This window comes from Otolemur garnettii, unplaced genomic scaffold (assembly GCF_000181295.1).
Source record: "Otolemur garnettii isolate 467f Iridium unplaced genomic scaffold, OtoGar3 scaffold00119, whole genome shotgun sequence".
Taxonomy (NCBI): domain Eukaryota; kingdom Metazoa; phylum Chordata; class Mammalia; order Primates; family Galagidae; genus Otolemur; species Otolemur garnettii.
The window spans coordinates 5,392,721-5,414,002 of NW_003852514.1; the positions used below are offsets into that span (position 1 = coordinate 5,392,721).

Genomic DNA, 21,282 nt, shown 5'->3' on the forward strand with positions numbered 1-21,282 from the left:
GTGCCACCCTCTAGGAAGTATTCTTAAAGGAAGAGATCATGACCCACTCTGTGCATTCCCTTTCCTCCTTTCTGCTGTCTGGGATGATGCAATGATGGCTGGATCTCTAGCAGCTATTTTGTACCACAAGGTAGAAACCATATGTTGTGGCTGGCAAAGCTACAAAATGGAAAGCCAGATCACTGGTGATTGGTAGGCTCCCATACCAGCTCTGGACTACTTACCTCTGCATTTTGTTAATGTTAACAAGAAATAAGTTTTTATCTTATTTTTGTCATTGTTGTACTGGGTTTTCCATCACTCACAAGAAGGCTTGTTGGGGAGCAGCTGCTTTGGTGAGCTTCTGTTCTTTCCAGCCATATGACCCTGAATGAGATGAACTCCTGTATGGGGCAAAGTTCCCTGATGCTAGTAGCATGCAGACAATCTCCTAGTAATGCCTATGCTGGGAAGTTTTTCATGTTTGATATGGAAAAAGTAGTACTCAGTATATTTCATTTGCAAAAAGGTCAAACTTTATATTTTTTTGAGATGGAGTCTCACTCTGTCACACTGTATAGAGTGACATGGTGTCATAGCTCACAATAACCTCAAACTCCTGGGCTCAAGTGATCTTCTTGCCTTAGTCTCTCGAGTAGCTGGGACTACTCCACAACCTGGAGTTGGACTACTCCACAGCCTGCAGCAACCCCCAGCTAGTTTTTTCATTTTCAGTAGAGACAGGGTCTCACTCTTGCTCAAGCTGGTCTGGAACTTCTGAGATAAAGCAATCCACCTGCCTCAGGTTCCCAGAGTCCTAGGATTACAGGCGTGAGCCATCGTGTCCAGCAGAAGTTGAACATTTTTGCAAATGTTTACTGGCCCCTTATTTTTCTTTTTGTGAATTGCCTACTTATTTTTTAGCTCACTTTTGAAATTATTAATATTATTTTTAGAGATAGGGTCTTGCTACTTTGCCTGGCCTAGAGTGCAGTGGCATCATCATAGCTCACGGCAACTTCAAATGCCTGGGCTTAAAGGATTCTCCTGCCTCAGCCACATAAGTACAGGCATGTACCACCACACTCAGCATATATATATGTATGTATGTATATATATATATATATATTCTTTTTTTTTTTTATGTAGAGACAGAGTCTTACTTTATTGCCCTCAGTAGAGTGCCGTGGCATCACACAGCTCACAGCAACCTCCAACTCCTGGGCTCAAGCGAGTCTCCTGCCTCAGCCTCCCAAGTAGCTAGGACCACAGGTGCCCACCACAACGCCTGGCCATTTTTTGGTTGCAGCCATCATTGTTGTTTGGCGGGCCTGGGCTGGGGATTCGAACCCGCCACCTTAGGTGTATGTGGCTGGCGCCTTAGCTGCTTGAGCCACAGACGCCGAGCCCCAGCTATCTTTTTGTTGCAGTTTGGCCAGGGCTGGGCTTGAACCCACCACCCTCGGTATATGGGACCGGCGCCCTACCCACTGAGCCACAGGCGCCGCCCCAGCTAATGTATATTTTTATATTTTGTAAAGATGGGTTGTAGAGATGTTGCTCAAGCTGGTCTCAAACTCCTAGCTCAAGTGATCCTCTCACCTTGACCTCCCAAAGTGCTGGGATTACAGGCATAAGTGAGCCACCAAACCTAGCCCCTTAGCTCAGTTTTAAAAGTGGAAACAAAGTCAAATTAGCTTTACAAATGTAAAGAACTTTATCAACTTTCCTTTAGCAAAGATAAGTTTTCAGGTGCAACTTTTCAGATTTATCTCAATGAATCCTTGCACCATTTTTAGGAAGCATGGTAGTATCATTATTACTATATTATATAGAAGCTCAGAGAGAGGGAGTGTATAGTGAATCCAGGGTGGAGGTTATGGTAGGTTGGTCTGAAGGCACAGCTGGTTCCTAACACTACAAGAGGCCTAGAATGTTCACTCTCTGACCTAGGGAGATCCTTTCTCAGTATTCTGTCTGCTTTTAAATTTCATTTTCACCCTGGTGTGATTGTGTCCTGTGTGGGTATTCCTTGGAGCAGTAGTTGTTAATCTCCGCCTGCCTTCTCTCCCACATAAATGTGTGCCACCACCTCATGGAAGAGTCAATGGACATGGACATGAGCCCTTCAGGCCCTACCTTTTCATTTGTGAACTAAAGGTCAACAAAGATTATCACTTTAAGGTGGATAATGATGAAAATGAACACCAGTTATCTTTAAGAATGGTCAGTTTAGGGGCTGACTTGCAAAGGATGATTGCACATTGTTGAAGCAGAGGCAACCAATTATGAAACAGTCCAATTAAAGTAACACTGGCAACTTTGAAAATGTCTGTACAGCCAACAGTTTCTCTTGGGGGACTTGAAATAACACCACCTGGGGTCTTATGGTTGAAGTGTGGTTCAGGGCCTGTGCATATCAGTGGGCAGCACACACTTAGTAGCTGTGGAAGAAGATGCAGAGTCCGAAGATGAAGAGGAGGAGGAAGTGAAACTCTTAAGTATGTCTGGAAAGCGATCTGCCCCTGGAGGTGGTAGCAAGGTTCTATAGGAAAAAGTAAAACTTGCTGCTGCTGAAGATGATGATGATGATGATAAGGAAACTGAAGAAATTTGTATGAGACACTCCAGCCAAAAATGCACAAAAATCAAACCACAATGGAAAGGATTCAAAACAATTGACACCAAGATCAAAAGGTCAAGAATCCCTAAAAAAAAAAAAAAAAAAAGGAAAAACTCCTAAAACACCAAAAGAACCTAGTTCTGTAGAAGACATTAAGGCAAAAATGCAAGCAAGTATAGAAAAAGGTGGTTCTCTTCCCAAAGTGGAAGCCAACTTCATAAATTATGTTAAGGCTATTCAAGATCAGCAGTGGAGGATGTCTTTTTACAAAAGTAGTTTAAACAGTTTGTTAAAATATTTTGTCTTATTTCATTTCTGTAACAGTTGATATCTGGCTGTCCTTTTTATAATGCAGAGTGAGAACTTTCCCTACTGTGTTTGATAAATGTTATCCAGGTTCCACTGCCAAGAATATGTTGTCCAAATGCCTGTTTTGTTTTTAAATATGGAACTCTACCCTTCACTTGGTTTTAAGTATGTATGAAATGTTATGATAGGACATATTAGTAGTGCTCAGACATGGAAATGGTGGGAAGACAAACATACACATGTGAAATGAACTCAGTATTTAAAAAAATTCATTCTCAGTATATTCTGATAGATAGAAGTCAAAAGCTTCTATGCAAAGTTCTCTATCCCTCCTTAGAAGACTTCCCTCACCAAGAATACAAAAATTCCTGTACTTTGTTTTAATACTTCCATGGTTTCTCTTCCAACATCTGCATCTTTTTTAATCTGTCTGGAGTTAGTTTTGATGAAGGTATGAGATAGGGTCAAACATGATTTTTTTCCACAAGCCCCCATTTTGAATGACCCCTGTTTCTCTCTGATTTAACACTGGGCTGATTGTTATACTAAGTTGTCACGTGTTCTTTTCCCATAGCCTTTGCGCTGCAGAATTACTCATCAGCGTTGGACTCCTGCCTACCACCCCCACCTTGCTGTGGTGACCCCCACCCCAGCCAAGTCTCCCCACAGCTGGGCCTGATGTCTGCCCTGTGGTGAGCGGAAGGAATTCGGCATGAACTCTGCTCACTCAGCAGCCAGGCTCCAGGAGCACGCAACTGTGGAAAATCACATGTGGTTTTCCAATAGTTGAAAACCAAGGAAATTGTTCTGCCAGTTGTGAGAGTGGCTAGACACTGTCTGGGAGACCTCAGTCCTCATGGCTCTGGAAACCACCCCTCCTGTGGGCCTAATCAGGCTGACCCCACTGGTGACATTCTGAGAAGGGGATGTTTCTAGGGGCCTTTCCCAAGAAAGAGGAATAAGGGGGAAGGAGCCAGGCCTGGTCCCTTATTCTTTGGTCCCTATAGGCAGACCCAGGACTCTAGGAGAGACAGAGAGGGGCTAGCACCTGTGATCCTGGTGAGCTGGTGTCAGAGCCCAGGCTTCCTGTGCCTCTATTTCCCACACCAAACGCACACCTTAGCACAGAAGAAGCACCCACAGAAAGGGTATGCTGGACCATCTCTTGGTACACACAGCCTCACTTCCTCCCATGGCCTGACCCTGTGTGTCTGAGCTGCTGCCACAGTGGCCACTGGGGTGGGTGGGGAGGGTAAGATCCCGCCTCCTGGGCCCTGATGGCCACCCTGGTTATAACTCAGGCACACTGGGGAGTGGCAGGTGAGTTTTAATCTCTGGCCAGACTGGGACACCCACGGCAGTTGAGTGATACTCAGGAGCTTGGGCCTCAGAGAGAGGAGGCCGTTGCCTGAAGGCTGGAGTCTGTGGAGCCCATGTGGAAAGAGCACTTGGTTTGGCCCCAGAGGTTCTAGGTTGGACTTCTCTATCACTTACATGCTTGTGACCTGAGCAAGTCATTTCTCCCTGGGTCTCAGTTTCCTTTCTTAAAAATGGTAGCATACACTTACTTAGCAACCATCAATTCAATGCCCAATCTGTGCCAGGACCTGGGTGCCCTGAGGAGCCTTTTCCTCTCTGTCCAGGGGGTTCTAGTTGCTGACTTCTTGCCCCCCACTCCATCCCCTCCAGTTTCAACTTTTCCAGAGAAGATTATGCATTTGTGATTGCTGCCTCTCTGGGTCATGTTCAGCCTCATGTGCTGCTGGGAGCTCCATAGATACCTTCTGAATGAACCAAAGAAGCACAAAGATACTCAGAGGAGGTGTGTACAAATTGCCTTGGCACCTAGAGGTAACAAGGAAAATCAGGCTGGAAATGGGTGGTTGAAGGATGGATGGTGTTTTGTTCTGTCCACTTCAGAGGCCTGGGGCATGGAGCAGAAGAGGTCACAACCTTCTGGTCATAGTGATATGGGGTGAAGGACGTTTCATTCTGTTGCTCACTGATACAGTGCTATAGAGCCTGGCAAGATGGCCCAGGGGCATCTTTTCATGACTTCTGGAAGCTGCAGCATGTGTCCCTGGGTGCAGCAAGTACTGGGTGAGTTTCTGCTGAAACCGTTAGTCTTGACCAACTCCTCACAGGTCCTGTGGCTGCTTCCCTGCAGAAGGCAGGGCATGGGCTCAGGTCTAAAGGACTTCCTGCGGGCAGGTCTTCAAGCTGAATGGGGGTCCTGGTCGCACATCCAAGGGGGGGAACACCAGCTTAGCATGGAGAGCAGTTGCCCACCCACTCCGTTCACCTGCCCAGACCCTTGAGGATAGAGAGCCCCTGACCCTTTGGCATTCCCTGGAACCCAGCTCCCCCCAAGAGCTTTTGCTCATGTTTTTGTTGGTGACTCACTGTGGCTGAGGAAAGGCTCTTTCTATTCCTTTTTCATTTTCTTATGGCTTCTGTTTTCCCTGGCAGAGAATGTGGGGCCCAAATCCAACCCATATGTAAGCCATTCCCAGGGAAGTGACATTTCATAGCCCCTCACCCAGCCTCAGGCCTCCTGGCTTGATACATAGAACTGGGGGCAACAGAACAAATTCCCAGAAAACATTTTGAGAATGATGATTCAGAGGTTTGCAGAGGACAACGAAGGGTAAGAGCTAGCTTCATCCTGGCTGCTGCCAGGGCTGGCCTGGGGACACATGGCAGGCAGAGGCTGGCTCGGGGCTGCTCTGAGAGTCCCAGTGGGTAGAGTTCAGGTTGGTCTCTGAGGGGAAATGACCAGAACTAAGAACCTCAGGCCGTGAATGCTGACAATGTGGGCTAGGAACAGCATGTGCATGCTCCTGGTTAGTTCACACTCGTAAGATGATAGGGAAACAGGTAGACAGTGCTGAGCCTACTTGCTGAGATGACATAGCCAGGAGGGGCAGGCCCAGGACTTGTCACAGTTGCCCTGCACATTTAAGGAGAGCCACTGAGCAAGCAAAGGAAGGGCTGTGGAAGGACAGAGGCGTGAGAGGCATGAGACCGCCCTGTGATCTTTCTCTCAGCAAGCAGTGTGGGTTATGAGCCCAGCAGCCCTGATGGTGGCCTCTCTGGCTGCTGCCTGCTCAGTCTGGCTCAGGGCCACTCTGGGAACCCAGGTGCTTCCTAACCCTCTGTTCCTCTTTCTTACCCAAGGTCCAAATTCTGCCCTGTCAGTCATCCCAGGGGCTCCCAGTACTTTCCTATCTGACTGCTCCCCTTGGGCCAGACCCTCACAGATAACCTGGGCTTAGGGCTGCCTGCTGCTGAACTTGGCCCATGTGCTTTCTCTTGCTTCCTCATTCCTTCCAACAGAAATAGTCTAGGACTCTGGCCTTAGCTATGATGACCATTTGGACCCAGCCAATACTTGCTCTTCCAGAAGCCTTATGACAAACTTCAGATACCATAAGGAGCATCCTTGATGAATCCTGGGATCCTTTGAGGATCTGTGTGCCCCCTGCGTTCATGTGGTAGCTGGAGCTATTGTAAATACTTTTTAAAAAGTGGGTTCTAGTAAGGAGAAGAAGAAATGGCTAATTTGTCCATGTTGGGATGTGGGGGGAGGATACCTGGGGGACAACATGCCTTTATGTGGGACTTCTATCTCAGCAGAGCAGTTGGCTGCCTCCCAATAGAAAGTGAGTTCCCACAGCACTGTCCCCGCCGGGGCCCACCACACATACCTAGAGAGGTTGGTTGGATGAACAAATGAAGTTAACACTGGGGTTCAGCAGGGGCCACCTGCTGAAGACTTCAGAGCTAGGAAGGATGGAGTGGCCCTTCAGCAGACCCCTGAGTTGCGAAGGGTCTCCGAGGCCTGAGGTCCGTCACCCCTGGCGGACCCAGAGGCCCTAGTGGGCTCAGGGGGGACACGTGCCCCCTTAAACCGGCAGCCCTAGACCCGGTGGAACCCTTTCTTCCCTCTTTCCAAGCCCTCTGTTCCCCCAGTCGCCTCTGTCCCCAGACTCCGTGTCCTGGTGTGGGTCTTAGACTGGGACACTGCCCTGCTGCCCTTAGTTTGCACTTTTAGACAGTGCCAAGAGCAAGGCGCCCAGACTGCTAGCCACCCCTCTCACTCCCGCAGCCCCTATGTCCACTCCTGGCTCCTCCTCCTCCTTCTCCTCCTCCCCCAGTGGGGTGGGGAGCCGGCTCCGGAAGCCCCGGTGCCCCCGCCCCGGCCCCTGCTAGAGCTTTGGAGAGGGCAATCCGTGAGGGAGCGCACCACGCGGGACTGGACAGCCTGGTCGCCGCCAGTGCCTCGGAGACCCCGCCAGCCCTGAGCCCTGCCGACCTCGGAGACCCCCAGAGCCTCTCCTCGGATCCTCTCGCCCAACCCGATCCCCTCCCGCCTTCCCGGATCTTCTCGCCCAACCCATCCCCTCTCTCGCCCCTGCCTCCCACGCCCTCCAGGGAGCCCCCCGCGCGTGCAGTGGCCATGGCGGCCGTGCGCGGGGCGCCCTTGCTCGGCTGCCTCCTGGCGTTGCTGGTCCTTTGCCCCGGCGGGCGCCCGCAGACAGTGCTGACCGACGACGAAATCGAGGAGTTCCTCGAGGGCTTCCTGTCGGAGCTGGAGCCTGAACCCCGGGAAGACGACCTGGAGGCCCCGCCGCCCTCCGAGCCCACCCTGCGCGTCCAAAAAGCCCAAGCTGGGGACAAGTCAGGGACACGGTCTGGGGAGATCGGAGAAGGTAAGAGCCTGGCGGGGGCGGAGCGTCCGTGGAGTGGGTGGGGGTGCAGGGCAGCTGCGTGGGGGGCTGGCACCTCAGGTAAAAACAGGGGGGCAGAGTCTGGCCACTCCCCAGTCTGCCCAGGGGAGGAGTGGCCACTGATGCGTGCGCCAGCCCACATGCCTGGCGGGACACTGTGCCAAGCCGAGGTCAGTGCTGGCCTGGGGCCCCTGGGCCTGGAGGCACATCCAGCACTGGGCGGCGGGGCCGCTTTTAGGGGCCAGTGGCTCAGATCGACCTAGTCCTTCATCCTTATTCCTCTGGGCCCCAAGGGGGACTAGGCTTGAGCCACTGGGGACTATGCTGTGTCCCCATCCTGAGCTGTGCTGTGTCACTACCCTGCCATCCTATTAGGGCCCCACTGTCTGATGGCCGCACAGCTCAGGCCTCCCTCCCTCCTGCCCTTGCCTCCTACTCCAGGAGCACACAGACAGGTGAGGGGTTTGCAGAGGACCCACTGCCTGGCAGGGCTCTAAGGTGCCAGTGGGTGATGGGTAGTCTGGGGTTACTATGGAAATTAGATGAGGTGGTGCATCACCAAAGCATTTAACCCAGGGTCTCTTACATAATCGTTTTTCAATAAATCTTAACTGTTTATTATGGCCTGCGGATGGATGGCAGAGGGTCTTGTGATCCCTCTCTCCCAGGAGACTCCAAGGCACCATTCCATCATTCCTGATGTCAGTAGCTCCTCCCTTGCACCCCCAGTTCTGGATCTTTGCTGCTGTCCCCACCACCAGCCTGCCTTTGGCCCCTCCTCTAGCTCTTGCTTCAGCAGCACTGCTTTTCCTGGCCGTCTATGTTTTGTAACTTTTCCTATATTTCTGCCAAATTCTCCTCTTGTTCCCCCACCTCCCATTAAGTTCTCAACAGCATTTGCAGCTCTGGCTTAGGGTCTAGGGAAGATCCCTACAGAACAGACACACATCCAGTCCCTTCTCCTCTTCCCAGACTCTCTGAAATAAGCAAGCAGCCACAAGCTCCCTTCCTGTCCCTTATGTCCCCTGTGTAGTCCCCAGATTCCCCAGGAGCCCCCTCATCCTTCCAACCCACTCCAAACCCTTTACTTCTTGAAATGGGATCATGTCCTTTACTTCGTATGGTTGTTGGCAGGGATAAGCAAGTGCTCATCTAGGCTTGGATGGCTCAGCCACCTCTCTGCCCCTTTATGCTCAGCATAGAATAGTGGACATTTGGTGAATGAATGGCTTTTGAGGGGCGCCTGTTGACATTTTGGCAAGTGGGAGGAGAAGGGCCTCTCCCCAGGAGCTGAACACCCCCTGCTCAGTCTTTAGAGAGGCTGAGACTGGTGGTGACAACCCCACACTTGCAGAAAAAAAGCCTGGGTCTAAATTCCAGCTGTGTCACCGGCTAAGTGACTTAACCTCTCCACACTGGGAACTGACAAGAACCCCTAAGACCAGATTGTGGACATCTGGAGTGAGGGGTCACATGGGGGCACAGAGTGGGCTCTGTTAATTGACCTGAGTGTACATCTTGGCCAGCATCTCCAGGAAAGGCCAAAGACAAAGGGAAGAAGGGCAAGAAAGACAAAGGGCCCAAGGTGACCAAGCAATCCCAGGAGGGGTCCCCCAGGCCACCCAAGAAGGGGAAGGAAAAGCCACCCAAAGCCACCAAGAAGCCCAAGGAGAAGCCACCAAAGGCCACCAAGAAGCCCAAGGAGAAGCCACCCAAGGCCACCAAGAAGCCCAAAGAGAAGCCACCTAAGGCTACCAAGAGGCCCCCGACAGGGAAGAAGCCCCCCACCCTGGCCTCAGAAACTCTGGAGTGGCCACTGCCCCCACCCCACAGTCTTGGTCCTGAGGAGCCACCCCAGGAGGGAGGTTTGTGTCAGGCTCTTCCAGGGTTATGGGGCTGTGACCTGTTGGAGTGGAGGCAGGGAGGGGGTTTCAGGGTAGTGTCCTAGAACCCTGTTTCTTATAGACCCTTAGGTCCCCCCTGGACAGTGCAACAGCCTCTCCTTGGTAGGGAGAAGACCTAGTACCCTATGGGTGAAGATGTCTGTTCCTTGGGCCTCTGCTTATGTGTCCTTAAGCTCTGAACCTGCAGGGTGCCCTCCTGAGTTTCCTTGCTGAGGGTGGCTTTGTGGCAGAGCCTCCCAGGCAACAGGGTGGGTTCCCCAGAAGGCAGGCAACCTAGTTGTCAGGCCCTATAGGATGGCAGCAGGGTGCCAAGGGCCACAGGAACCAAGGCCTTCTTGGAGAGCGCTTACCTCTAGGAGGGTGTTTGGGTCTGTGATGGCCTCAGGCTCACAAAGTGGTCACAGCTGGCCTCCCACCCACCTGTTTCTGGGCTTCCTGTGTTGCAGGGGGGCCCTTCCCAAATAACTGGCAGGGCCCAGACAAGGAGACCCATCTGGAGACTAGGGAGCCACAGCCTGGTGAGTGGCCTTCATCTGCCTGGCCCCAGGGTTTTCAGAACTGAGGGGTTTCCCAAAGTGGGCCTGGGTGGGGTTGTCATGCAGCTACCAGCACTTTTCCCTCAGAGCCGGAGGAAGAGACTGAGTTGCCCACGTTGGACTATAATGACCAGATAGAGAGGGAGGACTACGAGGACTGTGAGTAGGACCCTGCCACCCTGCCTGGGTCAGACTCTGGCCTGGGGGGCCCACTGAGGGTCCTAGCTGAGGCCTTGTCCCAGCCTTGGGCCCCACTCAGAGCCTGCCTCCCCCTCAGTTGAGTATATTCGGCGCCAGAAGCAGCCCAGGCCACCCCTGAGCAGGAGGAGGCCCGAGCGGCTCTGGCCACAACGCCCCGAGGAGAAGGCCGAGTCACCGGAGGAGAGAACTGGTAGGAGGAGGCAGCAGAGGAGGATGGGGGGGCTCGGGCCCGCCATCCAACTCCTCACCTCCACACCTCCACAGAGCCACCTCTGAAGCCTCTGCTGCCCTTGTTGCCCCCCGACTATGGGGATGGCTATGTGATCCCCACCTATGATGACAGTGAGTACCCAGAGCCCCAGAGCCCAAGGGACACACTTGGGGTTGGCCTTGGGGCCAGGGGTCTGTTCAGGGGATGGCTATGGTGAGTGACCTACAGCTACCTTGCTGTCCCTCACCTGGGTGCCTGTGTGCCATCCTGACTGTGCTGCCTTGTGCCCTCTTTCTGGTTCCCGACATTGCTCTCGTCCCCACTGTGGTGTCCCTAGGCTCATTCTAAGCCTTATCACCTCTATGGGCCCCAGACCTTTCCTGTCCTATGCCCTGGTCAGCTTCCTGCCAGCATGTTGTCCCCATACCCCAGCCTTCATGGAGCCCAAGGGGCTCTTGCCACTCTCTCACTTGTCCCCACCAGTCCCTCCAGCTCTAAGTTCTGGCTCAATCCACAAGACACCCCTTCTCCATTCTTCCTGGCTATAGGAGCCAGCTGTCACCCAAGGCCTGCACTGGGCACCACTTCCCTCCTGGCCCCAACTCCTCCCTTTAACAGGCCAAACCTGCCTGGGGGTTCAGTTGGTGACTTCAGCAAGGTTTTGCTCTGCTTCCCCCTGAGCTCAGGCTGCTTCCCCATTCCTGCAGAACCTCTCTCCCCTCTTGGCCATCTCTCATCACAGGTCCTCCTCCCCTTGACCCAGTCCCGCCCTGCAGGGCCCCTGTGCCCTGGAAGCTGAGGCCCCATAACAGGTCAGGGCTTAGCCTGGCTCTCCTCCACCCCCACAGTGGACTATTACTTTCGGCCTCCCCCACCCCAGAAACCTGACACTGAGCGCCAGACGGATGAAGAGAAGGAAGAGCTGAGTAAGTGGGACCAAGGGGTGCCCACAGCAGGCATACTCCTAGGGCCAGCTTGGGCCTGCCTGACCCGCCCACACATCCCTAGCTCAGCCTGACTCAAGCCAGCATGCCCTCACCCCCACCCCCAGCCCAGGGCCAGGCTGACAGGCCCCTCCTACCTTACACCCTCCAGAGAAACCTAAAAAGGAGGGCAGCCCCAAAGAGGATGAGACTGACCAGTGGGCTGTCGAGAAAGACAAGGACCACAAAGGTGTGTGGCTGGGGCCAGGGGCCAGGGTCTCTGCGGGGTAGCATCTGGCCTCCTGCTTGCCTCCCAGGCCCTCAGCACGACCCTCTTCCATCATTGTCCCCAGGACCCCGTAAGGGTGAGGAGTCGGAGGAGGAATGGACTCCTAAGGAGAAAGTCAGTGAGTGGGGTCTAGGGGGCGGGTGTTTGGGGCCACAGGATGGGGATAGAGGGACAAATGATCTGCTCAAGCCTACAAATGGAACCTGAACCTGGATGGGCTGATGGAGCTCCAGGTCCCCAGAACTCTTTCCTGCTCTTAGATTTGCAGGTCCAAAATGGGTCCCTGGGAGCCAAAGAGCCATGCTTGGCTGCTCCTGCTCTGGGCCCAAGGCTGGCCTGTGTCAGGAGAGCAGTGGCTCTCTAGGCCCACTAGCAGCAGTAGGGGAAGACCTGGACCCTTGCATGGGGAGCAAGGCCACTGGTTGCCTTTACAAGTGTCCCTTCAGGGAAAATGTGCAGATGATCCTAATCTGGATTATGTCTGACAGGGGCTCTACCTGTGAGTTTGTGTGAGCCCATTGTCCCCTGACAGCTGGGCCTGGTCAGCCCATTCTTCAGAAGGGGCATGTGAGGCGCAGAAGGGGAAGCACAGGCAGGAAATGGAAGCAGCTCCTGGCCTGGGCTTGAATCACTTTGAGGTGGGCTAATGTGGGGCACCAGAGAGCCATTGGCCAACCAGAGCTGCCCTCTGACTGGTACCCCCTGATGTTTGGGGAGTGGGCTCTAAGCTCCTTGGTTTGGGGTTTGGGATTTGGTGGAAGGAAGGATAGAGCTAGTGAGTCACCAGCCTGGGGTTTGTGTCCCCAGAGTGTCCTCCCATTGGAATGGAGTCACATCGTATTGAGGATAACCAGATCCGAGCTTCCTCCATGCTACGCCATGGCCTGGGGGCACAGCGCGGCCGGCTCAACATACAGGTAGGCATTGCAGTAGGTCCATCTCCCAGCCAGGCAAAGGGTTCCACCACCTATACTCAGCTTCCTGCTGCCCTGGACAGGCTGGTGCCAATGAGGACGACTACTATGATGGAGCATGGTGCGCTGAGGATGATGCAAGGACTCAGTGGATTGAGGTGGACACCAGGAGGACCACCCTGTTTACAGGCATCATCACCCAGGGTCGAGACTCCAGCATCCAGTATGGTCACAGGCTTTCGGCAGGGGCGAGTGGTTCCAAACACAGATTGTGTCCCATTTGAGACATTCTAGTGGGCTCTTGAGCTAGCTCAGGGAGGCCAGGAAAACCAGTGAGGGGCTGAGCCTCCCCACCCCCACTCCTCAACCATGATCAGTCATCCCCTATGTCCAGATAAGCACCTGAAGTCAGGCATAGACCAGCTGCCCATAGCCACTCAATGGGCATAGCACCCTAGCTCCTGATCTGGGCCTTGCATCACATCTCTGCTAGTTCTTCAGTTCTTGGGCCTAGAGGAGGAGGGCTCGGGTCACCTGAGGGCCTGGGACAGGAGAGCAGAGCAGTCTTGCCCTGACTGCCATCTGCTCTACAGTGATGACTTTGTGACCACCTTCTTCGTGGGCTTCAGCAATGACAGCCAAACATGGGTGATGTACACCAATGGCTATGAGGAAATGGTGAGTGCCCAGGCCCTCAGCTCTGCTCCCACTGTCTGGGCTGGGTGGGCTCTTGGAGGGGGTGGGTGGCCACTCTGAGGCTTGCCTCCCCCTAGACCTTCCATGGGAATGTGGACAAGGACACACCTGTGCTGAGTGAGCTCCCGGAGCCCATGGTGGCCCGTTTCATCCGTATCTACCCACTCACCTGGAATGGCAGCCTGTGCATGCGCCTGGAGGTGCTGGGGTGCCCTGTGTCCCGTGAGTGCAGAGGGGCTGGCAAAGGCTCGGAGGGGAGGCTGGGGTGACCTGGGGGTGGGCTGGCAGGTGGCTGGCTTAGGGCCCTGCTTGCCCACCCTCCACAGCCATCCACAGCTACTATGCACAGAATGAGGTGGTGGCCACTGATGACCTGGACTTCCGGCACCACAGCTACAAGGACATGCGCCAGGTTGGGAGCACTTGTCCTGGGGCCAGGGGCAGGACCTGTTGGTGGGCTGATGGAGGAACATATGCCTGGTGTTTCTAGCACCTGGTTCAGCTCCTACAGGTTCCAAGGGACTTCACTGAGAGGGATTTTGGCCATCTCTCACCTCGGGAAGGAGGCTAGTAGCTGGCGACTGCCTGAGAGGGGCTGGAGTTCCCTGCGAGGGCCATACCTGTCCCTCCCCATAGACTAGACCGAGGCAGTGGGTGAGGACTGGTCAGTAGGAGTAAGTTGTGTGATTTGGGGTCATCTTCCTCCACCCCCAGCTGATGAAGGTTGTGAACGAAGAGTGCCCTACCATCACCCGCACATACAGCTTGGGCAAGAGCTCTCGAGGGCTCAAGATCTATGCCATGGAGATCTCGGATAACCCCGGGGAGCATGAGCTGGGTGAGAGTCTGTGGGGCATTATCTGCCTTGTGCCCTGAAGCATGGCTTAGGACAGGGCTCATCTTCCTCTCCTCTGAAGGCTTGAGGCAAGGCCCTGACACTGCATCTGGGCTATTCTGCTGAAGTGCAGACACTACCATCTCCTACCCATTCCTGGAGCCTCTCTGGGGTTCGAGCCCTTCTTGCTGGGCCCTACATACCTTAGTTCCCAAACCTCCCAGCTCCCCAGTTCCTTGGGTATGAGGTGGGTATGGGTCCTTCCTCAGACACCCTGGGCCTCCGGAGAGTGAGTGATTGCTGAGGCTCCTGCTCTTGCAGGGGAGCCTGAGTTCCGCTACACAGCCGGGATCCATGGCAATGAGGTACTGGGCCGAGAGCTGCTGCTGCTGCTCATGCAATACCTGTGTCGTGAGTACCGTGATGGGAACCCCCGCGTGCGCAGCCTGGTACAAGACACGCGCATCCACCTGGTGCCCTCGCTGAATCCTGATGGCTATGAAGTGGCAGCACAAATGGTGTGTGTGAAGGGTGCGGTTGGCCAGGGGCCTGGAAGGCAGGGTTGGGGGGAGAGATATGGTCAGCCAATGCCAACCCTGCTGGATCCCTGCAGGGCTCAGAGTTTGGGAACTGGGCACTGGGACTGTGGACCGAGGAGGGATTTGACATCTTTGAAGACTTTCCGGATCTCAATTCTGTGCTCTGGGGAGCTGAGGAGAAGAAATGGGTTCCCTACCGGGTCCCCAACAATAACCTTCCCATCCCTGAACGCTACCTTTCCCCAGATGCCACGGTGAGGCTACAATCTGGTTGATATGGCAGGGGTGGGGGGACTAGCTTGGACCCTGGGATCCTCTGGGCTTGGAGGCAGGGCTGGCAGTAACTGGGTTCTAGGTGCTGAGCTGAGACTCTGGGGACTGCAGAGTGGAATGTGACAATCGGTGTGGGGTTTTGTTGAGGATGATGTGGAGGGACATGGGCATCTGAGTCTGCAGCCCTGACCTCACAGGCACTGGCCATCCCAGGTGTCCACAGAGGTCCGGGCCATCATTGCCTGGATGGAGAAGCACCCCTTCGTGCTGGGAGCAAATCTGAATGGTGGTGAGCGGCTCGTGTCCTACCCCTATGACATGGCCCGCACACCAAGCCAGGAGCAGCTGCTGGCAGCAGCCATGGCAGCTGCCCGGGGTGAAGATGAGGACGAGATATCTGAGGTCCAGGAGACCCCAGACCATGCCATCTTCCGCTGGCTCGCTATCTCCTTCGCATCCACCCACCTCACCATGACTGAGCCCTATCGAGGAGGCTGCCAAGCCCAGGACTACACTGGCGGCATGGGCATTGTCAATGGGGCCAAATGGAACCCTCGGTCTGGGAGTGAGTCAGCCTAGGAGGGGCTGTGGGTGGGCCTGGCTTGAGGACGGGGTGACTACAGGTCTGTGTCTGTCCTTGGTCAGCTATCAATGACTTCAGTTACCTGCATACCAACTGCCTGGAGCTCTCCATCTACCTGGGCTGTGACAAGTTCCCTCATGAGAGTGAGCTGCCCCGAGAGTGGGAGAACAACAAAGAAGCGCTGCTCACCTTCATGGAGCAGGTGGGGTGGCAGGGGCAGCACCAGGACAGGACCATGGCTGGGAGGGAAGGAGTAGCAGGTGGGGTGGGGGTCTTCTTGAGTATCACTAGCGCTGCCTGTTTCCCCAGGTGCACCGAGGCATTAAGGGGGTGGTGACTGATGAGCAAAGCATTCCCATTGCCAATGCCACCATTTCCGTGAGTGGCATTAAGCATGGTGTGAAGACAGGTACCTTGTTTGCACATCTTTACTCATCTTCCCAGGAAGACCCCGCCAGAGAGGGGGAACAGGGGGGCGAGGGGAGATGTCTGGGGAACCTGGAGACAGGACTCAGGGTGGGTGGACGGGGCCTCCACGTAATACTCACGGAAGGCAGGGTCTGGGGAATCTGAGGGCAGGACTCAGGGAGAGTGGGGGCTACCGCAGGACTTAGAGGGCAAGGACCCAGAGTCTGAAGGAACGACCCAGAGGGCAGAGTCTGGGGAGCCTGGGAGCAGGACTCAGAAAGGAAGGGCTGGGTAAAGGGTGAAGGAGTACGCTTTGGGGCAGCCAACACCCTTTCCCTCTGCAGCGAGTGGTGGTGATTACTGGCGCATCTTGAATCCGGGTGAGTACCGAGTGACAGCCCATGCAGAGGGATATACTCCGAGCGCCAAGACCTGCAATGTGGACTATGACATTGGAGCCACCCAGTGCAACTTCATCCTGGCTCGCTCCAACTGGAAGCGCATTCGGGAGATCATAGCCATGAATGGGAACCGGCCTATCCCACACATTGACCCATCACGCCCCATGACGCCCCAGCAGCGGCGCCTGCAACAAAGGCGCCTACAGCACCGGCTGCGGCTGCGAGCACAGATGCGGTTCCGGCGCCTCAATGCCACTACCACTGCAAGCCCCCACACTGTGCCCCCCATGCTGCCCTCTGCCCCCACCACCATCCTGAGCACTACCCCGGAGCCCTGGAGCCTTCTACCCTCAACCACTACTGGCTGGGAAGAGTTGGAGACGGAGACCTACACAGAGGTAGTCACGGAGTTTGGGACTGAGGTGGAGCCTGAGCCGGAGCCTGAGCTGGAGCCAACTTGGACCGAGGTAGAGGAGGAGGAGGCGGAGGAGGAGGAGGAGGAGGAGATGGCCACTGGCCAGGCATTCCCCTTCACAACAGTTGAGACTTACACAGTGAACTTTGGGGATTTTTGAGATAAGAGTCCCACCAAGGCCCCAGCCCAGCTACAGCAGCACTTCCCCAGCCTGCCACCCCAAGTCACCTCACATGTCAACACATGGAATGCCCCCTGTTGTGGATCCTACAGGAAGGGTCAGTCCTGTCCCTGCACAAATGTGTCTGGACCTAAGAGCCACAGTCTGTCTGTGTAGAGGCTCCTGTTCTGCCAGCTGAAGGACAGGGCTGCAGCAGTGTTGGGTAGGGAGCAGGTCAAGGGAGCCAAGGTCACTCGAATAAAACAAGCTCATGGCATTGTCCTCTCACATTCTGACAAGCTCAGGGAGAGGAAAGGAAGGAGGGAGTCTGGCTAGTGGGCACAGGGCCTTCCAGTCACTTTGGGCCCCTGCAATAGTTGAGTACCAAGTGCCCAGGAGCTCACAGCCCACATCAACAAGTGCTCTAGCTTTATTTACAGAGCTAACACTGCAGGGAGTGAACAGCCTCCATCTGGCCCCTCTGGCAAAGGCTGCCAGAGAGTCAGAGGTCCAGCCCCAGGCCTCCCAGGTTGTCGTCATCTGCCCCAAAGCCTGAGAAGCTGATGGGCTGACAGGCCAAGCTGCGTAGGTTCACGAGGCAGGCAGTCTGCGTGGCACTGAAGTCGGGGACAGTCACCAACAGCACTCTTTGGTCCTCAGGGCCTGTAAAAAAGTTGCACAGGACCTACCTTAGGTTCTGGGTAAGGCCTACCTCAAAGGAGAAGCTGTTGGAAGTAAACAGTTCTCACTGGCACACAGTGGGACAGTGGCTATAGGATACCAGAGATGACTCCTGACAGAAGCATGCCATTTCAGCCCCTACCCAGCTGGCCACTTAGCTTGGCCGCCATAACATGACGGCCACTCAGCAGCCCTTGGATTGTCCATCCCATAGGGACCCAGGGAACTACTCTTATCTGGGAGCCTCATCCCTAGGTAAGAGCAAATACTTCATGACAGTGCAGGCCCCGGGCCCCCAGAAGACAAAAATTACCTTGGATTATTTTGGAGCCAAAGCTGGGGGTGTTGCCACAAAAGTAGACATGAGGGCACTCCGAAAAGATGAACGGGTCAGTTTTGTAGAAGGGGTAGCAACCTGGAAGAGAAGGGCCTACTGCTGAGCAGGGTTCCTCAGCCTCAGCACCAGGACACAGGCTGGGCAGTCCCACCATGGCCTTACACACCAGGTGGACCAGCATCCTTTCCTCTCCCACTGCATGTCAGTAGCAGCACCCCCAGCTGTGACCAAAAAAGCACCTCCAGACATTGCCACATGACTCCAGGGATAGGTCAGCTTACCCCTGCTGCCTGTGCCCTTCAGGGTGGGCCCTGGGTGAGGGCACTGTGCTCTGGTCAGCCAGGCTTCCAATACATTCCCAAGGCCTTAAAGCCCTGAGCATGCCTTGGCCATAGATAGAATTAAGATTCCAGAGTAGCTTCCAGAACAGACATCCAGCTTCTCAGCTTCTTAGGTCTCAACAAGGTTGGCAAGTGCAAATCCTTGGTGGGGACCTTGTGCACGTCAGGGCCCAGCCTTTTGCTCCCACTCCATGTGGCTGAGTCTCTTTCTTACCTAGGGTGTCAGGGGCTGTGGGGCTGATGTGGCCAACCCGCAGAGTCCACTCAAGGATATCCAAGTGATCCTCCATGCTGCTATATCGAAAAATGTCAATAACATTCTGTCCAGATGTCCCTAGGAATCTGTAAAGCAAGGCTTGGCTGACCCCGGGCATGGTATGGTTGGAGACAGAAGGAGGGGGGCTCCTTAGGCAAAAGGCTAGGTCAGATGAAGCATGGCTGCACTGACTACCTGACTCCATCGATGGTGGCCTGGTAAGGGTTGGTGACCAACTGAAGTGTGGAGTAGGCAGTGGCCAGTGGGAACATGCAGGGGTGGAGGGGCTGCTGGGGGAGTGTGTAGTTGGTAGGATCAAATTCGCCTGGCATCACATCCACGGGCACTGAGGCCTAGAAGGCACAGGACAGGGAGAGTTCAAAGGGCCCTGAGGGAGCCCACATCCCTACACCCTCTGCTCTGGCCACTCTACACTCCTGACCTGCTTGCCCCTTTGCCCAATGGCAGCTTCAAGATTGGAATCTCCATTCGCCTACCCCTCTGCCAGACCCCCAGCCTGCTCACGCTCAGCTGCAGAAGGATCTCATCCAGCATCTTCACAGCCTCCACGCTTGCTGCCTGGGTTTTCTTGGTGAGGTATTTAGCCTGGAGTAGAAGCCCAGGAGGCGGTGAGGCACTAAACACTGAGAGCCCCCCCAGGTCTCAGGCTTAGAGGAGAGCAGAGCCCCCTCAGCAGGAAGACCCTCACTCCCCTTAGTGCCCACCACCCCCAGGAAGAGCTTGGCAGGAGAATGAGTCCCCAGTGCAGAAGGTTTCAGAGTCACTGCAGGGTATTCCCCACGGACCTGCAAGACCCTGCTGGTGTGCGATTCTCCATGGGAAAGATGGGGCCGAATGCAGCCAGGAGGCTCCATACCTTATTGATAGAATCTCTGCTCTGGGTGTTGTGGCTGAGGAGGTTGCCAGCAAGGATGACCCGAGACACATGGGCAGCGCTGCACTGCTCCCCTTCGTCCCCAAGCTGCCCTGTCACCACGTCTACTAGCAGCTGGGTGCCCAGGAGGCTCTCGCCTCCACCTCCGCCCAGGCCCAGACCTGACACGAGCAGCACAAACCTATGGGAGAAGGTGGGCCCCCCCCAGGGTGCTGAGAAAAGAGGCAGCCCCTCCCAGGTGGGGCCTTGCAGATTCCCATGCTGTGGCCAGGCCCCAGCCCCCAGGTACAGCTCCTCACTGGTCTGTGTCGAGGGTGGGCATGGGCTTCTGTAGAGCAAGGTCAGCAAAGCAGTGGTCCTCCACAAGAAACTTCCCATCATCTCTTACGGAGCCAAGCACAGCCAGGACTGTTCCTGGGGAGCAGCAGTGTCAGGTCTGAGTGGGGAAACCAGGTGCTACCACCTTCTTCCTGTCACTCAAATGGGCAAAACCAACCAGTTTCTTTTTTTCTTTTTTTTTTTTTCAGTTTTTGGCTGGGAGCTGGTGGGTTTGAACCCGCCACCTCCAGCATGTGGGGCTGGCACTCTGCTCTTTTGAGCCACAGGCACCACCCCCAGCCAGTTTCGTTCAGCCACTGATGAGTCCTCACTCAGGACTTAAAGACTGATTCCTACAGCTGGGGTCTCTGTCTCTTGGAGATAGGTCTCCCTACCAGGTCTCATCCACTCTGATGGCTTCCTACTACTTGAGCCCTCCCACTGCCCTCAGTGTACAGTTATGCAGGCCCCTCAACACATAGGCCACCCTGCTACCCCACCCTCCAGATTCTCTACCTGTGACCAACTTTGACACATCAATGGTGCCTTTCAGTTTGATACGCTGCAATTCATCTTCTAAGACTAGCTCGTCATCTGGGTGGATATACTTGCTCCGAGGAGGCTGGGGTAGCAGGTTGTGCTGGAACACAGAGAGGGGAGGTAGTCTTCATCAGAGTCAACCAAGCCTGCTGTATTAGTGAGATGACACTGCAGTCCCCACCCCTCTAGAGCTTGGTATCTTTGGACCTGCTCCCCTGCCTCCCATGGGCAGAGACTCATCCCCAACCCCCTAGCTTTATAATGGGCAACACATTAGGGAAGTGTTTTAGGGGGAGGCCACGTCTGCCCAGGGGCTGTCTCACCTCCTCACTGATCTCCCGAAGGATAGATGGCTGGAGCTGCATGGCCTTGAACAGAGTCCCCACCACACAGCACTTCTCCCCAGGCTGCAGCTCACATAACTTCTTTACTTCGACTCCACTGCCTGGGGCATGAGGGGCAAGACTCAGACACCAGGCAGCCCCCACCCTGAGAAAGCCCAGGCCTCCAGCACAGGGCACTTATTGGCCTCACTGGAGTGCTGTAGCCAGGAGGGAAAGAACGTCAGGTACAAGTACAGGGCCGGTCAGTCACAGGAGATGAGGGACTCGGAGTACAGCTGGGGCCTGGATGCCAAGTCCTCATAAGAGGCAGAGAGAGACAGACACACAGAGAAGAGGGCATGTAAAGATGGGGGAAGAGTGCAGTAATATAACCACACATCCAGGGATACCAGGGCAGCTACCCAAATCTGGCAGAGGCCAGGAAGGAACCAATCCCACTGACACCTGGATTTCAACTTCTGGCCTCCAGAACTGTTTAAGAATAAACATTGGTTGTTTTAAGTCAACCAGTTTATGGTATTTCATTACTGTGGCCACAGGAACCTCACAGAGAGTAACTTCACTTGCATCGTAACACTGATTCTTAGAATGACATGTGCCAAGTGTGAGCAGAGATCCACCCTAAAAAGTCTTTTTTTTTT

The 21,282-nt window shown here is 54.7% G+C and overlaps 2 protein-coding genes and 1 pseudogene across 3 annotated transcripts in view; 2 read left to right on the forward strand and 1 right to left on the reverse strand.

The window, feature by feature from the left end:
• Positions 1-2,074: 2,074 nt before the first annotated feature.
• Positions 2,075-7,215, forward strand: LOC100953901 (annotated as a pseudogene).
• Positions 7,149-17,206, forward strand: AEBP1 (AE binding protein 1). The gene is made up of 21 exons (XM_003797564.3): positions 7,149-7,623; positions 9,168-9,506; positions 9,992-10,063; positions 10,169-10,240; positions 10,359-10,472; positions 10,547-10,624; positions 11,342-11,419; positions 11,589-11,666; positions 11,770-11,823; positions 12,513-12,622; positions 12,703-12,842; positions 13,213-13,297; positions 13,393-13,537; positions 13,642-13,727; positions 14,030-14,153; positions 14,472-14,668; positions 14,764-14,943; positions 15,176-15,527; positions 15,608-15,747; positions 15,855-15,954; positions 16,298-17,206. Exons 1-21 carry the CDS (start codon positions 7,371-7,373, stop codon positions 16,927-16,929), a joined length of 3,429 nt encoding a protein of 1,142 aa, XP_003797612.1. The 5' UTR covers positions 7,149-7,370; the 3' UTR covers positions 16,930-17,206.
• A 133-nt stretch (positions 17,207-17,339) lies between these two features.
• Positions 17,340-21,282, reverse strand: part of POLD2 (DNA polymerase delta 2, accessory subunit) — an 8,474-nt gene continuing 4,531 nt past the window's right edge. For both annotated transcript variants that reach the window (XM_023517710.1, XM_012809978.2), the window contains exons 3-11: positions 20,621-20,742; positions 20,274-20,397; positions 19,739-19,853; positions 19,422-19,620; positions 19,070-19,150; positions 18,740-18,897; positions 18,503-18,630; positions 17,924-18,025; positions 17,340-17,592 (exon numbers count right to left, since the gene is read on the reverse strand). In XM_023517710.1, coding sequence (XP_023373478.1) covers positions 17,432-17,592; positions 17,924-18,025; positions 18,503-18,630; positions 18,740-18,897; positions 19,070-19,150; positions 19,422-19,620; positions 19,739-19,853; positions 20,274-20,397; positions 20,621-20,742 — 1,190 coding nt within the window. In that variant the 3' untranslated portion in view covers positions 17,340-17,431. The remainder of the gene's footprint in view (positions 17,593-17,923; positions 18,026-18,502; positions 18,631-18,739; positions 18,898-19,069; positions 19,151-19,421; positions 19,621-19,738; positions 19,854-20,273; positions 20,398-20,620; positions 20,743-21,282) is intronic.